This window comes from Trachemys scripta, chromosome 6 (assembly GCF_013100865.1).
Source record: "Trachemys scripta elegans isolate TJP31775 chromosome 6, CAS_Tse_1.0, whole genome shotgun sequence".
Taxonomy (NCBI): Eukaryota; Metazoa; Chordata; order Testudines; family Emydidae; genus Trachemys; species Trachemys scripta.
This window is the reverse complement of record NC_048303.1, coordinates 44,298,135-44,316,313: the sequence shown is the minus strand read 5'-3', so window position 1 is coordinate 44,316,313 and position 18,179 is coordinate 44,298,135. Positions and strand designations below refer to the sequence as shown.

At 46.9% G+C, this 18,179-nt stretch overlaps 1 protein-coding gene and 1 long non-coding RNA gene across 4 annotated transcripts in view; one reads left to right on the top strand and one right to left on the bottom strand.

Moving 5' to 3' along the window:
* LOC117878779 overlaps nucleotides 1-13,715 on the top strand; it is a 45,070-nt gene extending 31,355 nt beyond the window's left edge. For all 3 annotated transcript variants that reach the window (XR_004646080.1, XR_004646079.1, XR_004646078.1), the window contains one exon: nucleotides 13,181-13,715. This is a non-coding gene — a long non-coding RNA (uncharacterized LOC117878779). The remainder of the gene's footprint in view (nucleotides 1-13,180) is intronic.
* The window catches only part of ANKRD31 (ankyrin repeat domain 31), a 120,024-nt gene that overhangs the window by 20,070 nt on the left and 81,775 nt on the right, over nucleotides 1-18,179 (bottom strand). Inside the window, exons 21-23 of the mRNA XM_034773229.1 lie at nucleotides 16,721-16,817; nucleotides 14,077-15,112; nucleotides 3,928-4,068 (exon numbers count right to left, since the gene is read on the bottom strand). Of these exons, the coding sequence (XP_034629120.1) occupies nucleotides 3,928-4,068; nucleotides 14,077-15,112; nucleotides 16,721-16,817 (1,274 nt within the window). The remainder of the gene's footprint in view (nucleotides 1-3,927; nucleotides 4,069-14,076; nucleotides 15,113-16,720; nucleotides 16,818-18,179) is intronic.

Below are 18,179 nucleotides of genomic sequence, written 5' to 3'. Positions count from 1 at the left end.
CACTCCTCTCCCTTCCTCCCAGCGTCTCCTGCATGCCACAGAACAGCTGATCACGGCAGGTGGGAGGTGCTGGGAGGGGAAGGAGTTGATCAGCAGAGCCACCACGGGCAGGAGGTGCTGGGCAGGGGGAGCTTGGAGAACCCACGGAGTTGAACCTATGGACAGAGAGACCAACCGGGGACACCCCAAGATAGGGTCCAGGAGGAGCACTGTGACAGAGAGGAATTGCCCGAGAAGGATAAACCAGAGCTGGACCCAGTATCACTGCTGCCCAGAGCTGTCTGGAGCCATGAGTGCTGGGGCTTGTGACTTTGCATTGGGAATAAGGAGGGAAGTTGTTAGCTAGTTAAGTGGGGAGGTTGTAACTCTGTGTGGCTTTGCAGAGAGTGAAAGAAGAGGGCACCGGAGGGGTTTGTTGGGGAAAGCTTACTGGCACCGAAGACAACCAGGAGCATAGGTGCCAACTCCGTGGGTGCTACGGGGCTGGAGCACCCACAGGAAAAAAATGGTGGGTGCTGAGGACCCACCGGCAGCCCCGATATCAGCACCTGCCCCTCCCCCCCAGTGCTTCCACCGATCAGTGCTGGGGGGGAAAGGGGGAGAGTGAGAGCGCAGCGCGCTTAGGGGAGGGGGCAGGAAGGGAGGGGCGGAGCAGAGGTGGGAAGCAGGGCGGGGTGGGATATTGGGGGAAGGGGTGAAGTGGGGGCGGGGCTTGGGCTGAGCTGGGAGATTAGAAACTCAGCGCCTATGACCAGGAGCACCCAAGACTCACCACTGGACTGGAACTTTTCCCAGGACTCCTGAACTCTGTGTGTAGACACATTGCTGGTGTCTGCCCTTTCAGACTGTGGTACAGCTGGGCCTGTCAGGCAGTGATGAGCTGCCAAAATCTTAACAACCGGTTCCCTATAAAAAGTTCTGATTTAAGGGATGTGCCACTGTATGTATTTTTTGTACCAATAGTGTTACCATACATATGTATTTTCCCTGGAGGCGATTTAAGACCCCAAAAGCCTGACATGTCCGGGAAAATACAGATGTATGTTAACTCTACCTAAAGTTCTTTTTTAAAAAGATGGGCCTGATCTAGAAATGAGCTCCGTTTCACATGTGTGGGTCCCAGCTGCTCCCTGCCCCCCTCATTGAAGCAGGTGTTTAGGGTTACTGCCCTGGGAACTGCAGGGCACCAGTGGACGTGGGGCCGGCTGCAGACAGGGGCGTGGGGCAGGGCTAGCTGGAGGCAGGGGGTGCGGGGCTGGCTGCGGGCAAGGTAGTGGGGTGCTGCAGGGGCTGGCTGGCTTCAGGCGGGGGGTGGCAGCAGGGCTGGAGACAGAGGAGTGCAGGGCTGGCTGGCTGGCTTCGGGCAGGGCCGCAAGGGGGTGCGGCAGAGGTTGGCTGGCTGGCTTTGGGCAGGGCCGCAAAAGGGTGCGGCAGAGGTTGGCTGCAGACAGAGGAGTGCGGGGCTGGCTGGCTTCGGGCAGGGAGGTGCGGCAGGGGTTGGCAGGGCTGGAGACAGAGGAGTGCGGGGCTGGCTGGCTTCGGGCAGGGCCGCAAGGGGGTGCGGCAGGGGTTGGCTGCAGACAGAGGAGTGCGGGGCTGGCTGGCTTCGGACGGGGGTGCAGCAGGGATTGGCTGGAGACAGGGCAGGGCGTGCGGCAGGGATTGGCTGGCTTCGGGCGAGGGGGGCAGCAGGGGTTGGCTGGAGACAAGGCAGGGGTGCAGCAGGGGTTGGCTGCGGGCCGGGTGGCAGGTACAGGGAGAGCGGCTCGGAGAAGCCCAAGCAGCAGGACGCAGCCCAGGCCCAGCGGAACAGCCGGGGACCCACCAGGCAGCAGCAGGAGCCCCAGGGTCAGGGGCCTGAGGAGCAGCAGCAGTAGGGTTACCATATTTAAAAAATAAAAAAAGAGGACACTCCACTAGCCCTGCCCCTTTCCCAACCCCAGCCCTGCCCCTTTCCCACCCCTGCCCCGCCCCAACTCCGCCCTTTCCCCCGCCCCTTCCCCAAAGTCCCCGCCCTAACTCCCACTCCTCCCTCCCAGCCACGCGAAAAGGGCTGCCCGAGCGCTACCGGCTTTACGGTTTGCCGGGCAGCCTCCAGACCTTGCGCCCCCGGCCGGTGCTTCCCCAGCGCAGCTGGAGCCCAGGAGGGGAAGTGCCCAGCCGGGGGTGCAGGGTCTGGAGGCTGCCCGGCAAACCATGAAGCCGGTAGCACTCGGGCTTCGGGCAGCCCCTATGCCTCCGGACCTTGCGCCCCTGGCCGGGCACTTCTCCTCCCCGGCTCCAGCTGCTCTGCTCCTCCCCGGACTCAGACTTCGGCTCTATTTAAGAGCCAAGCTGCCCTAGCCAACGCTACCGGCTTCGGGCAGCCCCCTTGACTCCGGACCCCAGCCGCCGGCTGGGCACTTCTCCTCCCCGGCTCCAGCTGCTCTGCTCCGGCGGCGCAGGGTCCGGAGGCACGGGGGCTGCCCGAAGCCGGTAGCGTTGGCTCGGGCAGCTTGGCTCTTAAACATAGCCGAAGTCTGAGTCCGGGGAGGAGCAGAGCAGCCGCGGGAGAGGAAGTGCCCGGCCGGTATTTTTCCCGGACATGTTCGGCTTTTTGGCAATTCCCCCCGGACGGGGGTTTGAATGCCGAAAAGCCGGACATGTCCGTGAAAAACCGGACGTATGGTAACCCTAAGCAGCAGCAACAAGGCCAAGCGGCAACTCACATGGCTCCCACAGCACAGCACCCCCTGGCGGCCGGAGGATAAATTACACGCTTCCCGGCCGGAGCCCATCAAAGCCACAGCGCCCCCCCTCAGAGAAGCTGGTTAACAAGCGGTTCTAAAACCGCTTCAAAATTTAACAACCGGTTCACGCGAACCGGCTCCAGCTCACCACTGCTGTCAGGCCTTGTGTTGAATGCAACCCTGTTTTACCACACCCCTTATATTTCCGTCTGTTTTTCTCCTCTCATCCCTCTACAAATAAATATTTCTCTTTCCGATATTCATTGTTCTCTTCTGGTGTGTGTGTGTTCACTCTGGTGGGTTTGGAACAAGTGCCCCTGGGGTGGAAGGGATTTTTCCTGATGCATTCCTGCGCATGCCTTCTCTTGGCCAGAGCTGCCTGCACAGCAGACTCCATCTTGGCCATGAGAGCACTAAAGTTACATTTGTTACCACCCATTTAACTAAACTTTATCCTTATCCCTTTTAATAAAGGAGTTGGAGCTCACTATAGACATGTTCTAAGTCACCCTCCAGAAAAAACAGGGAGTAACAGACTTCACATATATAAGGTAAAAACATCTTCTTTGAGCCTCATTTATCTTAAAGAAATAAAGGCACAAGCCCAATTAAAAAAAAAATCTTAGCACCTTTAAAGAGATCAAATAGGCCTGAAATGTGAATGCACTGACAGCAACCAAAGGCTAAACACTACAAAAATGCTTCAAAGTCCCCAGAGACCACTGGCTAGATGATGCTCAGAGCCTCATTTATGCAACTGGATACAATGTCCACATAGAAGCAGGCCACATGGCCAATAGCTTGGGTGTGCTGCTCAAGCAAGCAGCACTAGCCTCTCATTCACAGGGTTGCAGCTGTGCAGTGAATCTACTATCCCAGGGTGTTGAGAAAATTTGCAATGTCCGCTTTGTAGCGAGTGGCATCTTGATGAAACAAAAATGCAACTTTTAAAAGGATGCAGGGGGTTAAAAGATGGACAAAGTTGTTCAAGTGTCCATATGAGCTGGGATAAATGCTGCAAAAGTGCTGGCAGATATTGGGGGACTTCTCAGATGTCTGGTGCTTTATGACTTAGAACTTTCACACTAGCCATCTGATCACAAAGCTAGTAGCATGTACCTAAAAGTGACATAGGTATCGTTCTACAAAAGAATACAATAGCTTTTAAGTGATTTTTTAGAAATAACAGTGAGCCTACCTTATTCCACACATACTTCCAGCTCACAGAAATGTCACTTCCTAATAGTGCCTTAACCCACTGAACTGGATTCCCATAAGTTCTATTGTCACTCGTTCTGATTTTACCATCTCCCAAAAGAGTGACTTTATGGCTGAAGTCCTAAAAATGAAAATAAAGGAAAAAAATGACAAGTAAATTGACAAATTAAAATTAATATCCTTTAAATTTAAGCAAAATTCTAAAAGTTCATATGAACTGAAAAGTTGCAGCTAGCTATTTTGCATCTTTTCTTTATTCTAGGGGTTTTATTCAGCAACTCATGCCATGATCATAAATAGAAATAAATAAATATTTCAGTTGTAAACTGAGATAAATTTCATTGTATGAGCAACTTTAAAAATACAAAAAGAACAGGAGTACTTGTGGCACCTTAAAGACTAACAAATTTCTTAGAGCATAAGCTTTCGTGGGCTACAGCCCACTTCTTCGGATGCATATAGAGTGGAACATATATTGAGGAGATATATATACACACATACAGAGAGCATGAACAAGTGGGAGTTGTCTTACCAATTCTGAGAGGCCAATTAAGTAAGAGAAAAAAACTTTTGAAGTGATAATCAAGCTTGCCCAGTATAGACAGTTTGATAAGAAGTGTGAGAATACTTATAAGGGGAGATAGATTCAATGTTTGTAATGGCTCAGCCGTTCCCAGTCCTTATTCAATCCTGAGTTGATTGTATCTAGTTTGCATATCAATTCCAGCTCAGCAGTCTCTCGTTGGAGTCTGTTTTTGAAGTTATTCTGTTGTAAGATAGCCACCCACAGGTCTGTCATTGAATGGCCAGACAGGTTAAAGTGTTCTCCCACTGGTTTTTGAGTATTATGATTCCTGATGTCAGATTTGTGTCCATTAATTCTTTTGCGTAGAGACTGTCCGGTTTGGCCAATGTACATGGCAGAGGGGCATTGCTGGCACATGATGGCATATATCACATTGGTAGATGTGCAGGTGAATGAGCCCCTGATGGTATGGCTGATGTGATTAGGTCCTATGATGATGTCACTTGAATAGATATGTGGACAGAGTTAGCATCAGGCTTTGTTACAAGAATAGGTTCCTGGGTCAATGTTTTTGTTCAGTGATGTGTGGTTGCTGGTGAGTATTTGCTTTAGGTTGGGGGGTTGTCTGTAAGCGAGGACAGGTCTGTCTCCCAAGATCTGTGAGAGTAAAGGATCATCTTTAAGGATAGGTTGTAGATCTCTGGAGAGGTTTTAGTTGGGGGCTGAAGGTGACAGCTAGTGGTGTTCTGTTATTTTCTTTGGTGGGCCTGTCTTGTAGGAGATGACTTACTACAATACCCACCTGCTGAAGTGAAAAAACAGATTGACAGAGCCAGACGAGTACCCAGAAGTCAAAAACCAGTGGGAGAACACTTTAACCTGTCTGGCCATTCAATGACAGACCTGCGGGTGGCTATCTTACAACAGAAAAAATTCAAAAACAGACTCCAACAAGAGACTGCTGAGCTGGAATTGATATGCAAACTAGATACAATCAACTCAGGATTGAATAAGGACTGGGAACGGCTGAGCCATTACAAACATTGAATCTATCTCCCCTTGTAAGTATTCTCACACTTCTTATCAAACTGTCTGTACTGGGCTAGCTTGATTATCACTTCAAAAGTTTTTTTCTCTTACTTAATTGGCCTCTCAGAGTTGGTAAGACAACTCCCACCTGTTCATGCTCTCTGTATGTGTGTATATATATATCTCCTCAATATATGTTCCACTCTATATGCATCCGAAGAAGTGGGCTGTAGCCCACGAAAGCTTATGCTCTAATAAATTTGTTAGTCTCTAAGGTGCCACAAGTACTCCTGTTCTTTTTGCGGAAACAGACTAACACGGCTGCTACTTTGAAACCTTTAAAAATACAAATACAAAAATATTGACAAACACCATCCAAATCACTATCTGCACAAATATTAAGTTTGATAATTTAAAAAAAAATAGAGAATTTGATGGTCTTCAGACTACACAATGTTAATTAGGAGAGATTATAAGTATAGGTGCTTTAATAATACTAAGAGTATGATCCTGCAAACACCTATGCACAGAAGTAACTTTGCTTATGTATTTCCAGTGTAGTTAACATGCACCATGGCTTATACTGCTTATTGACAGTATGGTATCTACACTGGGCATAAAATTAAGTTCAGATAACGTATTTAAGCAAGGTTTAAACTAAACTGTGCTCTAACAAGGTTAGGCTGACTGGTGTGTGTGAGGTCAAACTGTTAAACAAGAGATGGGCTTGACAATGTAACATTGGTCCACCCTCCATCCTCTCTCCCCCCAAAGGCAATCTCCCCAAAATTTGTGACTTGGCTCTATGTTTACAGAATATTTGAATTGGAACACATTAAATCCAAGCACCTTGAGGAAACCTGACTTCAGATCTCAACTGTATAGCTTGGGCCCATCTCTGGTTAGAATCATGTTCAAAACTGCACCCTGTGAACCCAAGGTTAACCCTAAGGAAGTACCACAAACTCATTGCATCCTGTTACCATGTGGTTTTCCATAATCACAAAGGAGGAAGCTTTGTTGTGCTTTTCCTCTGCACAAAGCAACAGACCTAAACACTAATCTCTATGGTATCTACTGCATCCCATAGGATGAGTGAGTGCTATTCTCATCATGTTGCAGAAATACAACTCTTCTACATCTAGAATAGCTACATTCTCTTCCTCAGGTTGCATGTGTTAAAGGCTAGGGTCAAGATTGGAGATCATAACTAGAAGGGTCTTGAGACACTGCAATAGGCAAACTAAGTTCTTCATCCTTCAAGCTGGATCATCACATGTTCTGGAGCAATATTACAAACCCCATCCATAAAGGAAACGATTGCATATACTTATGGTTGATATGTTACCCAGTCACAGAGAAGGTCTGTGTCCACCTTAAGAGATTTTCATGTCATGTAGCATGATGATGCATAAAATGGCTCTTCCATCAAGAGAGGCTCTTCCATGGAAGAGAGTCAGTGGGCCACAGGTGCTGACAAGGAACCCTTCCCATACTTGGGTCCATAGGCGGTGGGTGTAAGAGGCCAAGGGAGGCTAAGCCTCACCAAACAGCCGGCCTGCCGCCTTTGGTGTGCTGCCGCCGAAAGGGCACCTTGGCCATGGCCCTGCCCATGCTCTGCCCCGAGGCCCTGTTCCCACTCGTCCCCTTCCCCCTGAGGCCCCACCCTCACTCCACCTCTTCCCGTCCCCGCTCTGCCCGCATGGGACTGGGGGAGGAGGTGAAGAGGTGCATGGAAGTGGTGATTGACCGGCTGGCCACAGGGGGGAGGCAGAGGAGGAGGCAAGCAGTGAGCAGCAGGGTGGCAGTGGGGGCTGGAGAAAGGTGTGAAGCAGCAGGCGGGGGGACCTTGGGGCTGGGGCAGGAGTGGGAAGGGGCCATGCGGGGCCGGGGGTGGAGCATGAGTGGGGCTTTGGGGGGAGAGGAGGCCGAGCGGGGGCAGGCCTCGAGGCAGGTGCACAGCTTTCCCAAATGGAGGAGTCACACACCGTCCATGCTTGTGTGCCTTTCATAGCTGACTCTACATACTTAATCAGTTATATACTTCAACTGGTTGATCAGCACTTTGAACTGGAAATGAACTGGTAGTCACTTCTGAGGCAACTATCTTGTATATCTGCTCTATGTTTGAAGGCGGGGGCTTGATTTTGTTCTTAGATATAGGGTGCACATTACTGTGGCCTTGGCTACACTTGCAAGTTACAGTGCTGTAAAGGCTTCCCCAGTGCTGTAACTCACTCCCCGTCCACACTGGCAAGGCATTTGCAGCGCTGTATCTCCGTGGTTGCAGCGCTGCATAAACTTCACCTCTCCGAGAGGAATAGCGAGTATTGCGCTGCCGCTGCAGCACTGCAGCGCCAGTGTGGCCGCCCAATGCACTGTGAATGGCCTCCAGAATTATTCGGCAGTATCCCACAATGCCTGTTCTAGCCACTCTGGTCATCAGTTCAAACTCTACTGCCCTACTCCAGGTAACCAACCATGTGACCCACCCTTTACATTCACCGGGAATTTTAAAAATCCCCTTCCTGTTTGCTCAGCCTGGCGTGGCATGGAGTGCTATCAGCGAATCTTTCCAGGTGACCATGCCTCCACGCGCCAAGCGAGCCCCAGCATGGAGCAATGGCGAGTTGCTGGACCTCATCAGTGTTTGGGGGGAGGAAGCTGTACGGTCCCAGCTGCGCTCCAGCCGTAGGAATTACGATACCTTTGGGAAGGTATCAAAGGACATGATGGAAAGGGGCCATGACCGGGACACCCTGCAGTGCAGGATTAAAGTGAAGGAGCTGCGGAGTGCCTACCGCAAAGCCCGCGACGCAAACGGACGCTTGGGTGCTCCCCCCACGACCTGCCGATTCTACACAGAGCTGGCTGCGATACTTGGGGTTAACCCCACCTCCACTCTGAGCACCACCATGGACACTTCAGAGCTGGTGTGGGGAGGGGGGGAGGAAGAGGAGGAGGAGGAAAACGGGAGTGATGGTGGTGGGCCAGATGGAGACACCCCGGAATCCCTGGAGCCATGCAGCCAGGAGCTCTTTTCGAGCCAGGAGGAAGGTCACAGCGGCCAGTACTTGGTGGAGGACAAACAGAAGAGCAGGTTCCCGGTAGGCGGTTTTTTTTCGGGAAGGAATTTTTTCGGTGCGGGCTCTTTGGGAGAGGAGGGTTAGGCATGCATGCCTAGATGCGGAATAGTGCATTGATGTGGTTTATCACATCACGGTAATCAGCCTTGGTAATCTCCTCAAATGTCTCATCCAGAACGTGTGCAATGCGCTTGCGCAGGTTTATCTGGAAAGCCACCGTGGTCCTTGTCCCAGCCAGGCTAACGTGTCCACGCCACTGTGCCGCGAGGGGCATGGGGACCATTGCTGCACACAGGCAAGCTGCATATGGGCCAGGGCAGAAGCCGCATTGCAGCAGAAGACCCTCCCTTGCTTCCCAGGTCACCCTCAGCAGCGAGATATCGTCCAGGACGAACTCCTGTGGAAAATGTTGGGACAGTGTTCAGTGTAGGTGCCCCCTGAAGCTGCTGGCTTTCCCCAAGGCACAGAAACCCAGAGGACAGTGCAGCCCTGAAACAATCAGTCCCCCTTACTCACCATTTTGAGGCTCCCGTGGGATATGTGTGCTCTGTTTCGGATGGGAAAATTATGCTATTGTGTAGACCCTGTGTGTTTTCTACTCCTTAAGTGCGGGGGGAATCATTACTCTGTCTGGTATAAACAATGCTGCCTCTGTTAAATGTTGCATTTTGCCTATATAGCTGCATCAACCTTGAGACCTCAGCCGTCTCTCTTATCGCCTGCTCAGAGACTGCAAAGACTCAGGAAGAGACCGCAAAAAAGCAAAGAAGACATGCTGCAAGAAGTGATGTGGCAATCTATTAAAGAGAATGAGAAAGCACAGAACTGGAGGGAGAGAGAAAGCAGGATCCGCCAGGAAAACGCAGCACACCGGCGGCAAAGCACCGCGCACCGGCAGCAAAGCACTGATAGGCTCATAAGCATCCTGGAGCGCCAAGCAGAGGCTATCCAGGAGCTGGTAGCCATGCAGAAAGAGGAGCAGTACCGCAAACACCACCACCCCCCTACAGCCCTTGTCCCAAAACTCTTTCCGTTGTGCCCCACTGTCACCTCCAACCCACTTTCCCCAACTTCCCTGTTCTTCACGCCACCTGCTGCCTCCAACACCAGTATCTTCACCACTCAGCCCTGAGAACTACAACCCTTACCCTCTGCACTCAACCCCCATCACCAGGCAGTATAGCTGTCCTGAAGTGCAGCACTCATTGCACAGCACACCAGACAGGACATACGCAAATCTGTGATTGTACTGTTCCTCACTCCACCACCTTGTTTCTTTTCAATAAATAATTTTTTTTCTCTCCAATAAATGGATTTTTTGGCTTTGAAAACATTCTTTATTATTGCATAAAGTAAAAGACTCCTTAGCCCAGGAAATAAACAGGCACTGCAAGTCTGCTTGTCTGCTTAGCAAACACTGATTCCTAAAGATTGGAACTACTGCACTTCACTCCCGTGCAGGGCACCAGATATCACTGCTGGTTTTCAGCCTCAAATTGCTCCCTCAAGGCATCCCTAATCCTTGAAGCCCTGCACTGGACCCCTGTAATAGCTCTGCTCTCTGGCTGTGCAAATTCAGCCTCCAGGTGTTGAACCTCAGAGGTCCATGCCTGAGTGAAGCTTTCACCCTTCCCTTCACAAATGTGGAGGGCACAGCATGCGGATATAATTGCAGGGATGCTGTTTTCGGCCAAGTCCAGCTTCCCATACAGAGATCACCAGCGGCCCTTTAAATGGCCAAATGCACACTCCACACTCATTCGGCACCGGTTCAGTCTGTAGTTGAACCGTTCTTGCTGCTGTCAAGGCTCCCTGTGTAGGGTTTCATGAGCCACGGCATTAACGGGTAAGCGGGATCTCCAAGGATCACAATGGGCATTTCAACTTCCCCTACTGTGATGTTCCGCTCTGGGAAAAAAGTCCCGGCCTGCATCTTCCTGAACAGCCAAGTGTTCCAAAAGATGCGTGTGTCATGCACCTTTCCAGGCCAGCCTGTGTTAATGTCAATGAAACGCCCATGGTGATCCACAAGCGCCTGGAGAACCATAGAGAAATACCCCTTCCGATTAACGTACTCGGATCCTACGTGGGGTGGTGCCAGAATAGGAATGTGCATCCCATCTATAGCCCCTCCACAGTTAGGGAACCCCATTTGAGCAAAGCCATCCACTATATCCTGCACGTTACCCAGAGTCATGGTTCTTCTGAGTAGGATGCGATAAATGGCCTTGCAAACTTGCATCAACACGATTCCAATGGTCGACTTTCCCACTCCAAACTGGTTTGCGACTGACCGGTAGCTATCTGGAGTTGCCAGCTTCCAGATTGCAATAGCCACCCATTTCTCCACTGGCAGGGCAGCTCTCAATCTCGTGTCCTTGCGCCGCAGGGTGGGGGCAAGCTCCTCACACAGTCCTATGGAAGTGGCTTTTCTCATCCGAAAGTTCTGCAGCCACTGCTCGTCATCCCAGACTTCCATGACGGTGTGATCCCACCACTCGGTGCTTGCTTCCCAAGCCTAAACGTGGTGTTCCACGGTGCTGAGCATGTCTGTGAATGCCACAAGCAATTTCATGTTGTACGCGTTACGCGGCTCGATAGCATCGTCGGACTCCTCACCCTCACTCTCACTCTCACTGTCACTTTGGATCTTAAGGAATAGTTCGACAGCCAAACGTGACGTGCTGGCGAGACTCGTCAGGATATGTCTCAGCAGTTCGGACTCCATTTCCCGCAGACAGATCGCGCTGCACAGAAACCGTTGAAAGATGGCGCCAAAGGTGGATGGAAACAAAGGGACTTCTGGGATGCGAAGCAATGCATCACGGGGCATTGGGACAGGACCCAGAATCCCCCGCACCCATGCCCTCTTCCCACAACCCACGGCGCCAGAATGGGGAAAGGTGCTCTGTGGGATAGCTGCCCATAATGCACCGCTCCCAATAACGCTGAAATTTCTGCAAATGTGGCCACGACAGTGCACTGGGCAGCTGTCAGTGTGGACAGACTGCAGCACTTTCCCTACTCAGCTGCACGAAGTCAGGTTTAACTCACAGCGCTGTACATCTGCAAGTGTAGCCAAGGCCTGTGTCTCTTGTACCATCAGCTAGCATACAACAAGTGAAATAACTTATTTTTCAAACTGTTCAGCTGTTTCAAACATGCTCGTTTATCTAATAGTGGGATCAATCCCTAAGGGCTTGTCTGCACTACCGATTAAGTTGATGTAAGTTACATCGCTCAGAGGTGTGAAAAAAACACCTCCTTGAGCGACGTAACTTACATCAACTACACTGTGCTATGTCGGCGGGAGATGCTCTCCCACTGACATTACTCCACCTCAATGAGAGGTGGACGCTATTACGTCGCCAGGAGAGCACTCTCCCGTCGACATAATGCGTCTTCACCAGAAGCCCTACATCGGCGCCGCTACATCAATGCAGCAATGCTGATTTAGCGTAGTAGTGAAGAGAAGCCCTTGGTGTTATATTTTTGGCCTAAAGGACTTGACAGTGTCCTCCTAAGTATGACATTTAGTCATAAAAAAAACTAAAAGCCACCTCTGAACTTTCAAAATCAAATATTATGCAGTCTAAAGGACCAGCCAACCATTCTATTTTGCTGCTAGCAATGACAGTAAATGTTAAACAGATAATAGAAATTGCAACCAAAAGCTGTTAAATATACAGTATTCTGAATGCTGCTATTTGATACATGGTTTGGGAGAAGGCATTTCACCCACTGAAATGCTTTCTTATAAGACTCTTGGTAGAAAATCGTTTTAAAAGCTGATCTGAAAATATCAAATAAAAATTCAGTATTACGTGCTGAAGATACTGAATAAAGAGATGAAGGAAACACAAACAAATTTCTAAATTAAAATACTGTTATGCTGGGATTTGGGCAATCACACCACCTTGCTGACACTGTTAGGTGTGGTAACTGCCTTCCATTCAGGCTAAATGAGGGAACAATTAAAGGCCCTTTTGTTCAGTGATAGCTGAATGGAAAACACCACCCAATAACTAGAGCACATGCAAGCCTGGGCAGTGGCAGGGCCGCGCAATCCAAGGGGTTTATGGTGGTCTCATGACAAATACAGGGGTGGCAGACTGACTTCGGGCTTGTCTACACTGGGAAGTTGTCAACAAAACTTTTGTCTTTCACCGGTACTTTAAAAAGACCCTCCCCCCTCCCCCATGAAAGACAAACTGTCATCTACAAAAAGAACAGGAGTACTTGTGGCACCTTAGAGACTAACAAATTTATTAGAGCATAAGCTTTCGTGGACTTTATTAGAGCTTATGCTCTAATAAATTTGTTAGTCTCTAAGGTGCCACAAGTACTCCTGTTCTTTTTGCGGATACAGACTAACACGGCTGCTACTCTGAAAACTGTCTTCTGTTGTTCGATTTCTATTGTGTCCAGGGCAATCTGACTTTGTGTACATTCTTTGTAAATAAATAGGGCTGCATTAAAGAAATACCTGACTACCATCAATTTCTTCTCTTAACAGAAACTACCAACAAAACTTGAATTTTGGATAACTGCTCTGATAAAAAAAGGTAACAGTATTTTTTTTTCCTTTACAGGTTTGAGGAGTCCAGACTATCCCTCCTGTTCCATTTCAAACACCTGCTGATGATGACCATATTTCAGCACTGAAAACTGGCAATTGTCTCTTAATGGAGTCCCAATTTTTCTAATTCTGCATGTTTTAAATAGTCTCTTGTCTGACGGGTTACAAGGATATTAAAAAAAACCTTGTAACTTTAAAATATACAGTTGTGGGGAGCGGGGGGGAAACAGATCTCCACTTAGCCTTCTTCCAACAAGCTCAGGTCTCCAAGCAAAGGTCAGTGAGGAATAACTTCATCAGTAGGGTGGATGGGGTGGGCCACTAGAGTTGGCTGTTCAGACAGGAGTTTATTTTGATATTTACAGATTAACTTAATACTCAAACTGCTTTGGTACAGTATAATGTTCAATATTTAATCAAAATGATTAAAGGTCTAGAAAACATGACTTATGGGGGAAGAATGAAAGTAATGGGTGTGTTTAGTCTAGAGAAGACTGAGAGGGGACATAACAGTTTTCAAGTACATAAAAGATTGATATAAGGAGGAGGGAGGTAAATTGTTTTTGTTAACCTCTGAGGATAGGACAAGAAGCAATGGGCTTAAATTGCAGCAAGGACAGTTTAGTTTAGACATTAGGAAAAACTTCTTGTCAGGGTAGCTAAGCACTGGAATAAATTGCCTAGGGAGGTTGCAGAATCTTCATCATTGGAGATTTTTAAGAGCAGGTTAGACAAACACCTGTTTGGGATGGTTTAGATAATATTTAGTCCTGCCTTGAGTGCAGGGGACTGGACTTGATGACCTCTCGAGGTCGCTTCCAGTCCTATGATATGATTTCCGACATTATGTGGTTTATTTCTTTTCATTATTTTCTAATATTTACATTATTCTGGTGGTAAACCAATTACCTGCAGTTTGAATTCTAGAACATTTTCTCCTGGCTTAATCTTTCCTAATTCAAGTAGATCTTTCAGTCGATTTTTTTTCCTTCTATTTCCTCTGCAGTTCAATTGCTGTTGTTCACTATCCTGATTATCAGAGTACTGTGAAGAATTTTGACTGCTGTTTACTGGATAAGGTACAGATGAGACCAGACCTGTAGCATTACTTGAGGTTCTATTATTTTGGAAGATATTTTGCTGAAGAGTAATAGGAGAGATTTCTGCAGATTCTGACACCACTATTGGTTGTTTCTGGGAAGCTTCATTTCTATGTCCACATCTTTGCAGAGTCTTACCAGTGAGAACCTGTTGACTATCAGTGATTGGTTGATGGATATTATTATTGATAACAAAACTTTCATCTTCTGAAATATTTAACATGCTGGTTACTGGACTGGGATTTGGAGACTTGCTTCCTTGTACTGCAGTTGCTATATAATTATTTTTTTCTTGCTGTGAGCACTTTGTTGGAGTAATGCAAATAATAGGTTCTGACGGCAATGTTACCATTTCTATAGTATCTGTGGACTTTGACGTCTTATCAAAGGTATATTCTCTAACCTTGTTTTCATATGTCAAAGCATGAGAAGAAACTTCTTTGCTTGTACTTGCCTCTTCATTTGTTCCTGTCTCATCTAAGCAGCTGTTTAGATGTTGGCTGTATTCTTGATCTGAAAATTTACCTTCTCCAGGGAGAAGTGTTTCCACTGGGTTTCCATTAGTCAATTTGGCACCAGGATCTACACTTACTGTTACTACATCAGGATGAACTATTTTATCAACAGTCAGATCATCTCTGTTGTCCTTTTCATGAGAAATAATTGAGTTTGGGATTTGTTTTTTTGAACATCTAGAATACACTTGCTTTGCTTTCCTATAGTTTTTTATTTTCTGGCCTAGTTCTTTCTGTTTTTGTGCCACAACCAAAAGACTCTTTTGCCTAGAAGCAAGTTTAACTAGTTGTTCCCTCAATGCTCCTTGTTTAAAAGACTCCACTGAAGCCCTATAGGAAATAAAACAAACAAACAAAAGATTAATTCAGAACACAAAATACAAAGTCCTGTCTCTGTGTCTCTGTGTGTGTGTCTCTGTGTCTGTGTATAAAACCTCTAAAGAAACGGAAATATTTTAACGGGCCTCTGCCGAGGCCCAAAAATTGAACAACCTTTTAATTGTTTGCACAGTTTATAGTTCAAATCCCAATCCTTATGCATAATAAGCTGTGTGCAGAGAAACCCTGTAGAGGTCAGAATCTTCCTCCTCAGCCTGGAGGCAGGATGTGAAGCATCCTAACTACTGTAATAGTCTTGACCTACCATGCATCCCTACGAGTGGAATTGAGAAACTGGATCCACGTAGTCACTGGCCAATTCCCTGCCCTCATATCACCAGAGGCCAGTGCACAGGGGAGATATAAATCTTCTGGGTATTCCTCTGGACCCTTCTTCTCACAACACTGGTTTATTGCATTCAGGCCTTCTGCAGCCCTCACTTGGGCTCTGCATGAGCAAACTTATGGGCCTGGGTGGAGCCATACTGAAGTCCACGGAGCTCCACATAGATGCAAGAGTCTGCCAGGATTTGACACTGTGTAATCCTTCAAATAAATGTTATTTTGTAAAACAAATGCTTTCATAGTCTTTATCCAATCCTCTCCTCCCAAAAATTGACATTAGCAGCCCAGAATTCATGACTTGCTATGCAGTGATAATTGTGTGTGCGCACATGTATGCATGTACACTTACATAATGAATGAAAATTGCAGTAAGAAGAGAGATTTCAATTTCAAGCTTCTACTGGGTTATTATAAGTAGAAGTAAGTAAAGCAATTATTTTTAAAATTGTGAAAAATAACTTGATAATATCCTTTATATTCAACTGATTTCCATGAGTGTCATAGCCAGCTCATGGGTGGCCAGACCTATTAGTCAGATCCAAAATCCACAGTCATGAACCAGGAGTTAAGGACCAACCTGATTTGGATACCGGGAGGTCAGAAGCAGGGGGGAAAAATGGAGGTTAGAATCATGAGTCGAGAATCTGAGTCAGGCCAGGTCAGGATACTAGGAGGTCAGAGGCAGGAGACAAACTGGAGGTCAGGAACCACAAGTCAAGTCAGGTCAAATGCCAGGAGATCAAGCTGGGGAAGCAGGAAGCACAAAGCACAGTATCCAAACCAGGGTGGAACCCAATTGTTTGGACATATTCCTGTTTCTGCTAATGGCTTAAGTACAGCTAGCAGGCCAATCAGCTGGTCTGGGACTCCACCAATCAGACCTTGTGGCAGAGCCTCACATTGGGTTTGGGCCCAGGAACATATAGTCTAGTTTCCAAGAGGGTCTGTCCCTGTGGAGGTATCTTGTTGTTTTTGCTGCCTCAATAATTATGTGTTTATACAAATATTTTACTTGTTAGAGTCAGCCAAATCCTGAAATTCTCACGCAGGCACAAACTCTCACTGATGCCAATAGAGTTATACTTGATAAAAGACTGAGTTAGGACCACACAATTTTGCCTTCGTGTTACTGCTTGCTGGCCTTCTAACAAGATCCATTCGTGATGTTTTTAAAAAATAAACCTTTAATAAAACCACAGGTTACATTTCACTTACCTGTATTTTTTAGCTAGGACATCCCTTTCTGCTTTCTGTTTGGCAAGCACTTCATTCAAACTGTCTTGTATCTGCGACAGGTCATGAATATACAGTCCTGTTCAGCATTTAAACATAGTCAAAATTATTATTAAAATGAGAGGCAGAATTATGATCATTACAATTATTGAGGCAGCAAAAACAAAGCTGGAGAATGAAAATATTGTTATGGCAACAGGTGATACTGTCATGTACATTATGAGTCATTGCTTTATAAGCACTCAAGATGAAATTCTCCACAGGAAGTTATATTTAACTACTTACATTTGAATAGCTCAAATTTTAGAAAGTCTGGAAATGCAGTAGCCACACCCAGACAGTAATTAAGGGAATTGTGTAGGTTAAAGCGCACTCCTTTGACTGATGGGCAATGAAATCTTTTTGAGGTCCTTTGAAATCAATGGAGTTATGCTGACATACACCAGCTGAGGACCAGGTCCACTAAGACTATAGAAGCAAGAATTTGATAATTTGAATATTTTATATATTAGAGAACAGCCTGGATTTTTATTTCTCCAAGTCAAATATGACATCTGAATCAATGTATAACAGTTTCACATACTGTATTAAAACATACATCACAGAAAAAGACTGTAAAAGAAAAATAGATTAGAAATTGATTAAGTTTGCTAGCTATATCCCTCTGTGAAACACAAGGAGGAACAATTTTTAAATGGTCCTATTAGATGCCCTCTTTTCTTTGGCCTACAATACAACAGAAAATTGAAAGGTCTCAACTGGCACAGATTTAACAACATCACAAGCACAGTTACCAACTATGAGCCAGGGACCTCTAGGTGCCAACTGGCAGAGTGCACAGGCATGCAAAGGGGTTACAGGGCAACATAGTAGTTTGCCAAAGAGTGTCAAGTAAGGTCTCTATTGAAAGCCTTTGTCACACTGCTCATCATAGTCATTGTGAAATGCATAGTATGTGAGGAGTTACGTACATATACTGAAAACTGTGTTCTTGAGGTATGTAAGACAGGTCACCAGAAGGTGATAAACAGGTTCTGTTCAGACAAGGAATAAGAGACATTTATTTCCCTGGCTGACCATTGTGTATCTTACAACAGAAGTCTATTTGCATACAGCATCATACAGCTAATCAACACTACAAAGTTGAAAAGCGATCACAAAATCAACAGAAAGGAACACACAGCAGGAGAGTGTCTGGTTTATGACTAAGATGAAAGGATTAGTCTGATATAACAGGAGAATGCAAGGAGATGCCAAAGGTCTTTAATCTAGGAAGTAAACTCTTTGTTAAATAAGCGTATACTTACTTTCACTATAGACAAATCTAAGTGCAGTGTGTTAAGTGGAGCTCTGTACTATGGTGTAACTGGAAAGGTGCAGAGTACTTTTCCTTTGGGAACAGAAGGTCTGGTAATTCTGTGAGTGTCCAATGATCGGCAGC